Source organism: Chionomys nivalis, chromosome 14, assembly GCF_950005125.1.
Source record: "Chionomys nivalis chromosome 14, mChiNiv1.1, whole genome shotgun sequence".
Classification (NCBI taxonomy): Eukaryota; Metazoa; Chordata; class Mammalia; order Rodentia; family Cricetidae; genus Chionomys; species Chionomys nivalis.
In genome coordinates this window covers 7433441-7448526 of record NC_080099.1, presented here as the reverse complement: position 1 = coordinate 7448526, position 15086 = coordinate 7433441, and the positions used below count along the sequence as shown (strand labels likewise).

The window sequence follows — 15086 nt, the reverse complement described above, 5'->3', positions numbered from 1 at the left end:
GGGTTCCTGGAGTCACTTCCTGTTTCTCCCTCTAGGCTGGCAGAGGCTCCTGGAGCCACTTCCTGTTTCTCCCACTAGGCTGGCAGGGGCTGCTGGAGCCACTTCCTAGGGTTGCCTTGTGTTCGCAGGTCTGCCCCTTTCAAACTCACCGGGCCTTTTTTTTTGTTTTAATAGCAAAATGTTTATAATGAGAAACACCCGTTTTTTGATGACAACATTGTAAGTGTCTTCAAACGTTCCCTTTCCTGGACTATTTTAATTAAGCTGTAGCCCACGGTGAGCCACTTTGCCCCCAGTCCTAGGTAATGAGGCTGCGCTTTTTCTTTTCCTTCTCTAATATCAAATGACTGCCTTTATTTCTCATGGGTGGTAGTTTTCTCCACTGCAGAGCATGTGGCTCCTGCTGCCCCAGGAGCCCCGCAGCCTGGCGAGACGCAGCTCCATCCACCCAGCGCAGGCCCAGCTTCCCAAACTATTTTTAAACTGTTTTGGTTCAATAAAGCTCTAAACAAGTTTTGCCAGGCACTTTTCCATTAATTTTTAAACTGGAGCAAATTGCAAGGGGAATTTAATCCATGTGTCTCTGCTTCATTTACACCCAACCCATCAAGAGGTTGTGTGGGGCCGTTTGATGTCCAAGAAGATGTGGGGCTTTTTATAAGTCTGCTCAGCTCTTTATTTCTTCTTGGAAACAGGAAGTGGCATCTTGCCAAAGTGTAAATGAACATAAGTCTCTTTGCAGTAAGGCTTCGAGTTACCAACATAGCATGCCCAGGCTGTCCCCTCTGAGCCTGGGGCTTTCCCCAGGGCTCAGACTCTATCCAGAAGGTCTTTTTAAAAGGAGTTTTACTTTTTCAAAACTGTTAAAAATAAACATAACATGAAATTGACTATTTTGACCCATTTAAAAAATGTTTTGTGTATGAATGTATACAGGCATTCCCATGCCATGCCGTGTGTGTGTGTGTGTGTGTGTGTGTGGTTACATCAAGTGTCTGTCCTGACCTTCCACCTGTCTCTTGATCATGGCTGCATGCTCCAAGCTTGCTGGCCCCCAAGCTTCTGGGGATTCTCCTGTCCACCACCTACCCGGTTCAGGAATGCTGGGATCAAGGATGTGCTGAGCTCTGGGTTCTGGGGATCTGAGCTCAGGCCCTCAGGTTTGTATGACAATAGCTTCCCACATCTCTCCTCAGCCCCACTGAAGCCCGTTTTAAGTGTGTGTATTCCATGACGTGGTTCCACTTCCGCCTTTGGGATTTGTCCCCATCGTGTCCATGCCGGATTCCCAGCATTCAGCTGCATTCTCAAAGATCTGGCACCCTGGGGGCTGGAGGGCTGGAGAGGTGGCTTCTGGGGACTGGGGATGGGGGATTACCTCATACAGAGGAGCCAGTTTCTGTTTTCAGCATCTACCCTTAACTCCACTTTCAGGGGATCCCAGTGCCCTCTTCTGACCTCTGCAGGCAACAGGCACCTACACAGCACACACTTACATGCAAGCAAAACACTCTTAAACACAGTATGTATGTATATATGTCTATATATAGTTTTTAAAGAAATGGAACCTTTTCTTACCTGCCCTTCTTGTCAGGCTTGCTTCACGCAGCAAAGGCCCTTGAGTTCTACCATATTGTAGCATGTGCCAGGGGCCCCCCTCCTTTTCAAAGGCTAAATAGAATGTCTGATTACTTGCTTTCAGGTCCTCCCTCCCTCTCCCCCCTTCCTCCATCCCTCTCTCCCCCTTCATTCCTGCCTTTCCCTCACTCCTCCCCCTCCTTCCCTTACTCTCTCTTTCCCCTACCTCTCCTCTTTCCTTTTCTTTCTCCTCCCCTTTCCTCCTTGTCTTTCCTTTCCTTTCTGAGACCATATCTAGTTGTGTCGCCCAGGCTGTTCTGAACTCTTGGGCTCACATGATCCTCCTGCCTCAGCCTCTTGAGCAGCAGTAGCCAGAGACACATGCTGCAATGACCAGCTGACCTTCAAGCTCCTCTGCGTCTTGTCACATGCCGTTTAATTTCTCTGCACCCTCTCCATACAGCCTACCACGCCTCGGACCCCACCGGTGGCGCCCGGTCACTTCTTAAGCACCTAGCGAGGGCTCTGGTCCTACGCCACTGTGTTCTCACATTTGGTCTTCACAGGAGGCCTGAGGACAGGCAGTGCAAACCTCTACAGATTCAGTACTGATGCCCAGCCTAGATGAGGACAAGGGGCATGGGGCTGGGGCAGGTGTCCTGGAGTTCTGGGGTTTGAAACAGTAAGGACATGGCCAGCGACAGCAGCAGGTGGCACTGAAGGCTCCGCTTTTGCCTAACTGGAATGAACCAGAGTCCCGTAGAGATCTTGGCTAACGGGTGAGCAAGCTGCCCACTAGGGACTGCATCTCCTTCATGGTTATGAAGTCCATCTTGCTACCAAGGACTTGTGTGGGCATGTGACCGCAGGCTCTGGAAATGGGATATGAGTCTTTTTTCTCAGAGCTGAGAACACTCAGGCTGGTGCATCTCAAGGGTGAGAGAGTGTGAGAGCCTGTAGGTGGTGTAGGGGTGGCAATGAGGGAGAAGCCAATCAGATCCTCAAGAGAGGCTAAGTTGGCCCTGGGGGTACGGCAGACAGTAGCTGTGTTATTTAGTGTTCAAGAGGTCCACAGGGCAGGATGTCAGCAGGCAGCCCAGGGAAGGGGTTCTCCTCAGTTTCAGTGTACTGTGTCAGGAGACCTGCCATGCCTCCCAGGATACTCCTCCCTCCCATTTCTGGCTCCCAGGCTCCCTGTTCCTTGTGTCTGGGTATTCTACAGCTTTATGCTTGTCCTCGGCATAGCCATCTAACCCCTAGCTGAAGATTTAGGCTGCTCCCTCCTTGTCTCTAGCATACCATCTAGCTCCATGCCAGAAGTTTGTTTACTTGGTCCTAGGAAGCTCTGCATGTATGAAATGAACATGAAGGGGTTTGTCTCGGGAAGTTTTGCATGTGTGCTGTGAATTGAAGGGACGGGTCCTGGGAAGCTCTGCATGAGTGACACGAACACACGATTAGTCACCAAAATTAAGATAGCTAGCAACGCTTTCTCCTGCAGCCCTACAGCAGGTAATGTTAGCTTCTCAACCTCGAGGGGCTACAAAGGACTCTTTACAGAAAGAGAAATACCAACAATTAACAGCACCCTGAGGACGTGGGAGCCAGATGCATAATTGAAAGGAAATGGTCCTGACCCAGGGTAATCTCCTGTGCAGAGCTCGACCTACATGTGAGGGGCCTTGAAGGCTTCACTCTTCCTCCTCCAAAGGGGAGTGGTACCCATGGCACCTTTTCCCTGGTGGTGGTGGGGGTTTCTGGAAGACCTCAGACATTTGCGATGAACTCCCTACTTGCAAAGCTTCTACTTGCAAAGCTTCCCACACAGGTCTGTGTGCGCATCTAGGTTGAGGCCACAGTTCCCCCTAGGTCTGTAGGAAGCATACCAGCTGCTAGTGTGTTGAGCACAGTGCTGTCTGGGCTGCAGGGGTAGGAAGCAGCCTGCAGCACAGGAACTCTGGAAGACTCAAACTGTTACTAAAGGATGCCTGGCTCTTTTCTGTCTTGTGATGGGTTCTGAAAGATTCTGTCAATAATGCTGTGTTTAGGATCAGCATAACAGAAGGAAAGACCTCAGCCCCCCACCCGAGACCTGTGGCTCCATAGATAAACAGGACCTCCCAGATGACTGGCATCTTATGACATTCCTAGGCCCAGGTCCTGGGTGTTATCTCTTAAATTTTTTCCACAAGAACCAGGCACTTGGAACTCAGACACTGGGGCTTCACTGCAGAGGGAAATAGGCTTCCCACTCAGGCAAAACCAGATACCATCTGCACACAAGTGTCTGTGAGCAGCATGTTCCTGTCAGAACAACCCAGGACCCCATGAAGATGTGGCACGGAGGGAGTGCTCGTTCTGTCCATTAGCTGACTTAACCCCACTAAAGCCTGGGCAGTCAGAGCAACGTGGGAGCACCGTTTCTTGGGTTCTATTGCCCTCTTCTGGGATGATCTGGAATTACACCTATACTCGACTGTGCTAATGCAGGCTGTGGGAGGCACGGCAGTGGGAGCTGGCATTTTATAACCTGATGTCTATGTACTGTTAAAAGGCACCATGCGATGACACAGGTTGGTGCCACGTGCCTGACTGGAATCTAGAGCTGGAGTCTTCCCTCTAGGATCCTTCCCAGACAAACATCCCACTCGATCAAGTCACTGACCAATGCCCAAAGCTGAACAGATCATGTCCCATGGGGCCTTCTGCCAAGTCCTGTGGACACTTACAAGGAGATGAAGGGAGAATGCAGGGCTTGGCATGGTTGTGTAGTTGTGTTCATAGCCAGGCAGTTTTGATTTAGGAATGTGGAGGGCGGTCAGTCTTGCATGAGAAGGGTGGAGAGGCCAGGACTGACTAGATCCTGTGGAGGCCCTGGTTGGGAATACTTGAGGGCTGTGGGGTGCAGGTCCAGCAGGGAGGACAAAGGTGCTTGTCTATGTCCAGCTCTCCCCCACCCCCCTTCAGGTCTCTATATGGGCCTGCATTGATGGGGGCCCGTGGCTTGAGAAGCAGTGTACTAGGCACAGCCAGGTCCACGTGTGTACCACTCTTGTGTGCAAGGTCTGGTCCCCTCACTCTGAGAAACCCCTTGAACTCCTCTGTGCCTCAGTTTCTGCAGTCCTTAATTATTGACACTGCACACTCCAAGCAGGCCTGTGGTGCTATGCTGTTTTCCTGACGCGTGAAGGCTTGCAAGGCCAGTCCTACCCTCAAGGGTGCCAGTGGCAGGAGGTGCCAGACTCCAAATGTGGTGGGAAAGAGGGTGCCAAGGACAACGTCCTCATGGGGTCCAGGAACATTCTGCAGGACAGCTGTGAGACTGGCAGGCTTCCCTCCTGGTGCCCACCGTTCCTTGGCAGCACAAGGCTGGAAGCTTTGGCAGGCAGGCATTTCCTCAGACATAGGACCCCTGGCCCACAGGTTCCTCCATCTGGGCTGGCTCACAGGGACTGGCCCACAAAGGGGCTGTCTGCACGCTATGCATCTCTGCTACTCTCATGTCTGCTCACAGTCGACTGGTGAAAAACTAGAGGGCTCTGAAGGGCTGCAGCCCAGGACTGAGCTCACTTCCTACGCTCGGGTCAGGGTCTGACCACTGACCAGACGACCACTCAGCAGAAGGTCTCTCAGTCCTCAGCAGATCTTTGCTGCTTTTAAAACTTTTTATTTTGAATATAGATTCATAGGAAACTTTAAAAAACCATAATTTGTGGGGAAGAACCCTGCCATTGTCTACTATGTACAGAAAGGACCAGAAATGGTGGGGTACAGAGCTGCTACCGCCCGCCACAGGATGTTGGGAGCCCCGCCCTGCAAGTCCCGAGAATGCCACTAGTGTCCTTCCAAAGGCTCACGTGTGGTTTCCAGGAGACGGTGCTGAGGGAACTGTGAGGTTCAGTCAGAGGTACGGCCTAGAGGGAGGCATTTAGGCCACTAGGGTGTGCCCAGAAGGAAGGGGACATGGCAACCCTGGTCCCTTGCTGTGTCTCCCTGCCTCCTGTCCACTTCAAGAGCGCAGCTTTGGTCTAACACTCCCTGGTGAGTTTCTGCTCCAGCAGACCATGGGCTGACTGCTCAGTTTCCTCGTGCTCTCAGGCATGTTTTCACACGGGTGTGCTGCAGTCTCACTGACGGAGCCCAAGCATGGGCATCTGGTCTCTTCTCCTCAGCACGTGGGGCAGATGGGAGCTCCAGCTCATCTTCAGAGCTGGCTTTTGGGATTACTGCCTCCAGTGTGAGCCTTTCTCTGCTGACATTTATCGTTTGTTTCTTTCTGTTTAAGTGTGCTTTGCTGTTTTCCCTAGATTCCCCAAAATGAAGTCTTGATCTTAGACTTCCCCTCTCATGTAAGCATTTAAACCTGTAAGTCCCTCAAGCATGGCTTCAACTGCGTCTCTCAAATCCTGACATTTTCACTTCATTGAAAGCAATGTAGAATTTCTCTAATCATCCCCTTCCACCTTCTTTAGAAGTAGGCCATTTGATTTTGGATTTGTGAAACAGGGCCTTGTTATGCTCTTGAGTTTATAATCCTCCTGCCTCAGTCTTCCACATGTTGGAATTACAGGCACGTGTCAAGCACGTCTACTTGATTCTGGCTTTGAGCTTCTTTGGGGCCGTTACTGAGTCAGCACACGGCCACTCTGCTGTGTTTTCTGCAGCGGGCTGGGCACCCAGCTAGTGTGATGGGCTAACATCACCACCTTGATTTCTCTCTCCTTCCAGATTTGCTACTACCAACAGAGGTAAAGATGCCAGTCACAGAGGTGGGGAGATGCGTTAGCAGCAACAGCACGTGCTATGTAAGCAAGAGCTTAGTTCAAGACCCTAACACCTACTTACATAGCTAGGTGTGGTTGTTTGCACCTGTAACCCCAGCACCGTGAGGCAGATGGGAGGATCACTGGGACGTGCGGGCTACCAGCCTAGCCCCAGGCTAAGTGAGAGACCTGGTCTCAAGGGAATAAGGCAATGAGTAATGGAACAGGCCTCCTGATATCCCCCTTGGGCCTCCACATGTGCATGGATGTGCATACCTGCACACACATGTGCATGCACCACCCACCCTGTATGTACACAGAGACAAAAACCTTTAAAAACTAAAGAAAGCAGCTCTGCTGAGGAGGGCAACTGGCCTGCCGAGACCAGAGTGTTCTTTCACGTATCCACTTCACCTTAGCGCAATTTCCACCAAGAGCTCTCTTTGTCCTAAGGGATACTTTTATATGCAGTTAACGGTGAACGATATTGCCATGGCCACTGGCTTCCTGATACCTCCTGGTAGCACACCGCAGCTGTCCTGTCCGTCTGCTTTCAGTCCACTCTTGTCTCGGTACAGAATGTTGCTAGTTTTGCTTTTTGACCAGCTGGGTCACCTGTCTTTTGACTAAGGCCTCTGGTATACTCATCATGCCAGGATGCTGTCCATGAGGACGGGTCCCCAGGCCGGCCTCCCTCGGAGGTGGAGCAGCACTTGGCCTCTTGGCTACTCCGAGCACCATGGGAAGGAGCCTGTGGCCGTTTTAACAATGTCATGGTTCTGTGGGAACACAGTGAGGCCAGAAGGAAAAGCCTGGTGGTCCTAGGCTGAGATGTTACGTGGTCATCAAAGCTCATCCAGCCACCCACCCATCTATGCCCATCTGTTCATCCACACATCTGTCCACCTGTCTATCTGCTTACTCATTTATTCACCTGCTGGAGCGCCTGCCCATCCATTGATCCATCCAGCCACCCGCTATCTATATGCCAGCCTATTTATCTATTCAGTTGCCCACTGTCCAGTTGCTCATTCTCCCTCTGTTCGCCCACCATGCCCGCCTCATTGTCCTTTCCCGAGCCACCCTTACTCTCGGCTCCACTGTCTGTGCTCTGTCTCTGTCTGCTCCTCTGACCCCAGAGCTGTTTCCTTCTTGGAGTGAATGGATCTTTTCTGGTCTTGGCTTTCCAGGGAGTCTCTCCACTTGCTATCTGTCCTGCTCGCTCCTTACATCCATACTTTCCTGTGTAAGGAGCAAGACTGTGTCTGTCACATGCCTTTGTGTACTGGAGGAGCTTGTGGAACTTTCCTGCCTTAGAGCTTCCAATGGGGAGGGAGGTGGAGACCAGGGCCCTTTTTTTTTGCACAAGGCAGAGGAGCAGGCCTGCAGAAGTCCTGTGAGAGCTAGACAGTGCTCATCAGCAGGCAAGCCTGTCCAGGAGAACTTCTGGAGCCGACATAGCTCCAGAATTTAAAACTACACTCAGCGAGGTTGTCTTAGAAGCCAGCAGAAACACACCTCTTTCCCTGACACTTGAAGAGCTACTTTGTAGGCCTGAGCTAGATCAGGTCAAACAATCCTTTATTAAGCAGTCATTTTCTTCAGTCCAGCCAAGGAGCAATGCTACACAGCCTTCTGAGTCACTGTGTGCCAGGCATCTGCTCAGGGCTTCTTCCCGCCGTCGTCTCATCTGACCCGGACAGCGGCACCCTGAGGGGGAGATTATGTTCACTTCATGGAGGAGCAAGCACATGGGCTTCCCACAGTCTCTAACAAGGACTTCGTGCATCTCAGCCTCTGAAGATACAAAGCCCAACTACTTCTCCTTCTCTGTATCCCATTGCTGTGCGGAAGCTGCTGAGCCCCAGAGACTCATAGTGCTATTTTCTGAGGCTGCCTGCAACTCTTTACCACCTTCTGGTTTAGCTTCCCGTGTGAGCTCTATTTCTAAACAGCACACACAGTGAGTGATCTGCAGTCAGTTCACACCCTGACCTAAGCAATGTGCCTGCCCTCGCCTCATGGCCCCTTGGCATTGCTGTGAATCCAACACCCTTAATTCCCGCTGCATCAGTGAAGTCCAGTCAGATAGGTTGGTCAGTGGCCTCTGGACTCCCTCTTTCAACAGAGAAAACCAGCCTGTGAACTGAAAACAAACAGTGACACCTTGTGGGGAATGTCAGAAACAGCTTTTCCTGACGGCAGTTCTGCAGGAATACTTAAATACCCAGAAGGTTCCTTACTAATAACAAAGGCGGTCAAGTCAAAAGGCACTATAGGGACAAATGAAGCTTTATTTACGCCACGCCACAGAGTTTCTCTCTGAAAAGCAGCGCCCACAGATGCCTGGGGCAGGTCCTGAACAGACCCACAGCCTGTGAGGGGGACGTCCTCAGTGTTCTGCTCACGCAGCTTGTCCTCCCCCAAGGAATTCAGGGTCTTAGGGCCTACATCTGAGGGAAGTCAAGCTGAAGAGCACAGGCACGTACAAAAAACTAGTGCAAAGGAGACTCCCACAGCCTGCTGCACAGTGGGGAGAGCTGAGGTCACAAGGTCCACTGTGTGTGTGGCAGGCACACACTGCACAGTGCAGAGCTACACGCACACAATGCATGGGGCGAACTGAGCCCAGCATGCCCCTAGGGAACGCCCACCAGCCCTCAGTGCAGCCTTCAACAGAGGATCTGCCATCACAAGCTCAGAGTGCTGAGGTAAAGCCATGTCGTCTAGGAACCCCTACTCAGGAAGCAAAGCATTGTGGTGCCGTGAGTTGCACAGGACAGCTGAGTTCTACGTAAACGGTTTTGAATATGGTTTCATGGTATAAAAACGTATCGGCTAACAGCAGTGCCTCGAGGAATGGTTTACATTCATAGCTGCAACGGAATTAGGATACCGGAAGTGTCACTGCTTGGCCACTTAGGCTTGTTATGTGTGTGGTGTCCAGTGAAAAGCAAAACTGCATCTGAAGAGGAGTGTGCCAGTGTCAGGGTGGACGAGCAGGTCCACTGTCTGCTGAGGCGCGGTGGCATGTGCAGGCACCTCCAGTCTGAGTAGCAATGGCTTTCCACAGTACACCATCAAAGGAAGGAGCCGCGTGCTGGGACACTGCAGAAGTTAGCTTTTGGTGCTCAGGAACTAAACCCTGCCCAGCCGTGCTGAAGCAATCACTTCCTTTCAGTAGCTGTTCACGCTGCTACAGTACAGACACCGGGAGGAGGGCCGGGGGAACTCAGCCCTCAGCCCACCAGCAGGGCCAGTCCCTCACGCTGCCCAGCGCAGGAGTGTCTCTACCTGGCCTCATGTCATATTCAGGAGGACAGCTTGGAGTAGCTGGGAGGGGACAGCTTCCGCTTCAAGTACTTGAGCACGTAGAGTGGAAGGCAGCTGACCACAGTGATGGCTGACACTTTCCACAAGAAGGTCACGGTTGTGATGAAGGCAACATCTGTCGGGAGGAGAGAGAGATATTGAGAGCCGCTACAGGAGCTCCCAGCCCAGACTGAGCCCCTCAGGATCCCCAGAACCATGGGCTCCACCGAGGCCATGCACACAGGTCTGCCTTGACCTTGACTGTCCTTACTGTGCACCTGTCCAACTCGTGCTTCTCTCTGCACAGGGAGCAAGCACATCCTGGCACTGGGAAGGCCTGGAGCTGGCTAATAGGGCAGACGGCACTTTCAGCATGATTTATAGAGGATATAGCTCGCTTGTGGTTAACAAGGCCACCAAAGTCCTCATGGCAAGACAGGTGGGAAAGCCTCACTTGTGCTGAGGAGTCCACAAACTGCTGTCAAAGCCGGGATAAGAGGGTCCCGCTCACTAGAGTAACAGACTCACACTGGGGCCTGGAGCTCAGCGCCCAGTCTCTAGCTGGCACCTACAGCAAGTGTTTTCAGGAGGACAGGCAACACCTGGGAGCACACTGTGCAGCTCAGGGAGGGTTTGCAAGGTCTCAGTGGGTGAGGAGTGCTAAGTTAGGGGAAAACTGGCTTTTATCTCAACGTTAAAGAATTAGCCTGGCGTGCCAAACCAATGCGTTTTTGCTAAAAGTCTATACTCTGGAAGGGAATAATAACTTTACCTACCTAAGAAAGCGCCAAAAGATACTCTGCCTATACCTGTGCCGAGAGAAAACATGGATAAAGCATGTGAAGGAAGACGGAAAGAGGCTCAGGCATTTTCAGTGGTTAGTTAGCTACTTACTGGAGAAATGCATTAAAAAGCAGTAGAATGTTAGCAGGAAATGCACTTGTGCTGGGAGTTTCAACTTGCATTTCATTGCTTGTTGCCACATAATCTTTTAAGCAGAATGGCAATATAACAATTACATCACTCAATATGGAAGCAAATGCCCAGACGCCCCCTGGATGTGTGCTAGAACCCTGCCACACCTGATGGTCTCATTTGAAAGCCATTTCTTACACGTCAAGTGCAATGTGGACTTCAGGCTGACTCCATTCCCACCTGCGTCACTCCGCCTGCTCTAAAGACTGACGGTCTACAGTGAGTGAACTCACCACTGTGGCTCTGATCTACCACCTAGAGGACTTTGTTATTCAGGTGGGTGGCTAACTTGTATGGACAACTGCTCATGAAGGCAGCTGTTGCTGCTGTCATGGGTGTGGAGAACACAAGAGGGACACATACAGCCTTCTCCTTTCTGAAGTCTGGAGCCTTTCTTTTTGGAGCAGGAAGCACTCTGCTTGACTTTCAGGCAGCTACAAGAAAGTACAGCATGGGTGCATGGAGCATGCACATGCTCTGTTTGAAGTCTGGGAAGCTGGGCCTTTCTATACTCCAGGAGCAGTGCAGCCCCACACTGACAGATTCACAAGGAGTATCTTTTCCTTCTGCCGTGATTTTATAGATCTTGGGAAAGAATCAGACGTGGTGTCATTAGGCACAATGAGCATGCTGAGGTGACCTGGCTTCTGCCATTCTCAGCCTCTGGCTGGGGAGGAAGAGTGATGAAACCTAGCAGAGCAGAGTGGAGTGGGCCGAGTGAGGGCGGAGCAGTGCTAAGGGACACGGGAGCCACTGGGAATGTTGAGGGTACACGAGTGTAGATTCAGATGGGCAACTCCTCAGGAAACAGTGCATTTCACTTAGGGTCTCTTTTCTGAGAGTACAGGGCTCAGGGTATCCCCATAGTCCCAAGGTCACCTGGTAAGTCACTGTGAGCTGGGGCTGGGGCTAGCACAAAGAATGTGTTAGAAGCAACAGGCCCTGGACTCCAACTCAGGGAGGTGCTGGTGAAGATCCCTAGTCACATGGTGAGGAGCCTGGCTGCCTGCTGGGCTGCTATGACTTCTGCAGACAGCAGAAGGAAGTAGAACACACGTGGTCCCCACACCCAGACCTCCTCTCCAAAAGTGGCTGCCTTGAAGCACTCATCAGCTTCCACCATGAAAACATCAATAGCACAGTTCTTTTAGGGAAAATGATTGCAAGCAAACACACACAGGACTGTGAAGGTCTTAATTTTATAAATCACTACATGATTTTTATCCTTCCATAAAAACAAACCTCTGTGTTGTGAAACTTTCTGCTATGGGACTTGTCTATAATATAATATATATATATAATATGGGACTTGTCTATAATATAAGCTGTTGAAGAGATAACAACAAAAGGTTAATTCGTCACAGATAATGAATCAAAGCTCCAAGCACTTACCAAAATACTCATTTAAAAAAGCAAGTGAGGCGACATAGCAGCCCAGACTGAGAAACTCAGCCACAACCATGAGCCAGTGCCATGTCCTAATGGTCAGAGCCACCATGAGCAGCTCAGTCAGGATCAGTGCCGTGAAGGAGATGGCCACGACATGGACGAACTCTGCCTCAAAGAGCACCAGTGCCCCGTACATGAGGATGCCACCTGGAAGGGAGCACAGGAACGGTTGGCTTACACACATGCAACAGGGACCAGGAGCACAGCCACTGCTGGTGAGGATGGACAGGCCAGTCCTGCAGATCTGCCGGAAGCCAACTTCCCAGTATTTCTTACATGAGCTCTCTGATCGGGCAGCTAGTGATGTTAGGACAATCTTTCCTTCCGGGAACTCTAGCAGAGGGCAACACATCTCTCAAAGACAGCCACTGTGCACCACAATATAAAAAGTACTTACAGAGTTTTCTGATTGGCTGACATACAATAGTTAAAAAGTACCAGTCTGGGGCTTGTGAATGCAGCTAAGTAGGTAGAGTACCTGCTTTGTATAAAGGGGGACATGGGTTTGATCCTTAGCATCACACAAACAGGGCACGGTGACAGACAACTGTAATCCCAGCACTTAGAAGGTAGAAATAGAAGGATCAGGAGTTCAAGACCAGTCTCAGCTACATAATGAGTTTGCCTGAACCCACCATGGGCTACAAGAGACCTTATCTCTAAAATTCAAAACCTTCAAAATCAAACCAAAATCAAAAGCTCTCCCCAGAATATCAATGCACACATCCACACACTGGAATGCCAATCTACAAGAGAAACAAACTTAACTGCTGAAGAAATTTAAACCATTGAAATTTAATTTGCAGGCAAAACTAGAATACAGTATTGCTAACACACACACTCTCTCTCTGGTCTGGTAAAATCAGGAGCCATCTTACCTTGGTAAATGCTGATCAAAACCCAAATGAGGAAGGTCTTGAAGGAAAGGGACCGGCCCTAGGGTGGACAGTGGAACAGTTAGTTAGGAGAGCAGAGTAACGTGCCTGACTATATAGTCCCAAGGGCAGGGGCCCACCCATATGCTGTCCTAAGCCTGACAAAGGGGACCTCAGCCTGGGTGGGCATCATGGTGTGTACTGAATGCCTGTGGTTGGTTGGAGTTTAAATGCCTTCTCTCATGTGTAGAATTCTTAAACCACAGCCATGTCCTTGGATTCCTAGTAACCCAGAAGCTGGTATCTACAGACAAACCTTTAACTGAACTAATAGATAAAGACTGTAATAAAAATATTTTCCCTCTACTTTGTTACTCTTTAGAAATAATTATTTACTTCTCAGTTTTTTTCTGGACTCCCCCACCCCAAAGTAGAAACAGTGAAGGCATTTCAGTTATGACTTGTCCCAACTGGAGTAAGAATTTCTGATTTGGTAATCCTTTCAGGAAAACATTCCACATTGTAAGTCCAGCACAGACAGATGAGATGGTTTCCTGTGTACTCTGCCTCACCATTCAGACAAAGCACAGGCTCCCAGCATGGTCCAGAGACAAGAGATGCTGCCTAGTCCCCTGCACTGAATCTCACAGCTTAAGATATTCCAATACAAGGAAGGACTGTCAAGGACTCAATGCTAGGCCCATCAGGTGACATATGCCAGAGTAGGATGACCGTGAGCCTCTATGTGGAGACAGATGCACAGGTCCTTCAGCTCCTTCTTGCATGCTTCTGGCATCCTGTGATGTCATTGACTCAGATTCCAATGTTCTGCATTAATACACCCTTTCCCCCCATCTCCACTCCCTAGGAGAGGGGTTCTTGTAGGAGATGTGGGTATAAGTGCGTACAAGGAAAGGTGGACACTCCAGGGATGCAGGACAGCAATAACATACCACAGCCTAGAACCGCAATGGACGGGAGCATGGTGGGAACTTCTAGTGGTCAAAGTAGAAAGATGTGTTGCCACAGGGCTGAAGAGACAGCTTGGTAGTTAAGGAAGCGTAGTGCCCCTCCAGCACAAGGCAGTGCAGAACCACCAGGAGCTCCAGTTCCAGAGGACATGGACACACGCGGGCCTCTGCACAGATGTGGTGAGCACACATGCATGCAGGTACATGTGCGTGCATACTCTAATTCCAGTTATACTTTAACTGTAAACAATAGCTACCCTTCCATTTAAGCAGTTCTTGGTTACAAGTGTCTATCAGGGAAGATGCTGACTGAGCCCCAATCCTCACTACAGATGACATAGAAGAAATCAACTCTACCGTACTTGATTAAAGTTAATATTGATTTTCAAAAGCAGAGAACTTAAGCAGGTTTCTCTAGCACCTATTTTCCAAGGGCACTTCTCTTGTCAGACACTAGCATGTTTGGTCTCTGGTCATAAAACTCATCTGTAATTAAGCATGTGACTAATTTTACTTTAGGAATTTAAAAGGAAATTTAACTTTAATGTTTTTATAAGTAAAGAGATGTACTCAATAGCCAGATTTTCTGAAATGCACAGAAACTGAGAGAAAATGATCAATTTAGATGTTGGAAGTTAATGAGGACTTTGTGCCATGTGTCTTGTTAAGGCTGCAAACATATCAGGCCATGTATGATGACTACTGACTACAGAGGCCACAGATTAGTAAGTCTGGACTAATAAAATGGGTATAACACCATCAGTAAGTAATCAGAGGAAATGTGCATAAGGCTCGTGTCCCCTGATGTAGATGCTTCCAAACAGATCCACAGGAGAAAGAATCCCACTCTGTGGCACAAATCTATCAGCCACAGAAGCAGCTCAGTCCTATGGACTACAGGCTGCTTAGAAGGCTGCTCCCCTGACTGACAGGCTCAATCGCTCACTCAAGTACCAAAGACCAGGCCACCCAACAGAAACTCTGTCCATGTGGTAGACATGTCAAAATCACACAGGCTCTAAACAGACATCCAGAGTCAGCCTTGCCCAGCATATACCTCCTGTTTTATCCTCAGTTCCTGACTAAATCTGCATGCCTCAGTTTCCTTTTCTTTGAAATGCAGTTAATGGCATGCATCTCAGGTCAAGTAAATTATACAACAT

At 49.9% G+C, this 15086-nt stretch overlaps 1 protein-coding gene across 3 annotated transcripts in view; it reads right to left on the bottom strand.

Annotated features, from left to right (window-relative positions):
- Positions 1-8623: 8623 nt before the first annotated feature.
- Positions 8624-15086, bottom strand: part of Atp9b (ATPase phospholipid transporting 9B (putative)) — a 196040-nt gene continuing 189577 nt past the window's right edge. For 2 of the 3 annotated variants that reach the window (XM_057788553.1, XM_057788555.1), the window contains 4 exons: positions 12956-13013; positions 12021-12224; positions 10430-10462; positions 8624-9789 (listed from right to left, as the gene is read on the bottom strand). In XM_057788553.1, coding sequence (XP_057644536.1) covers positions 9653-9789; positions 10430-10462; positions 12021-12224; positions 12956-13013 — 432 coding nt within the window. In that variant the 3' untranslated portion in view covers positions 8624-9652. The remainder of the gene's footprint in view (positions 9790-10429; positions 10463-12020; positions 12225-12955; positions 13014-15086) is intronic. The other variant, XM_057788554.1, reaches the window with a different exon arrangement.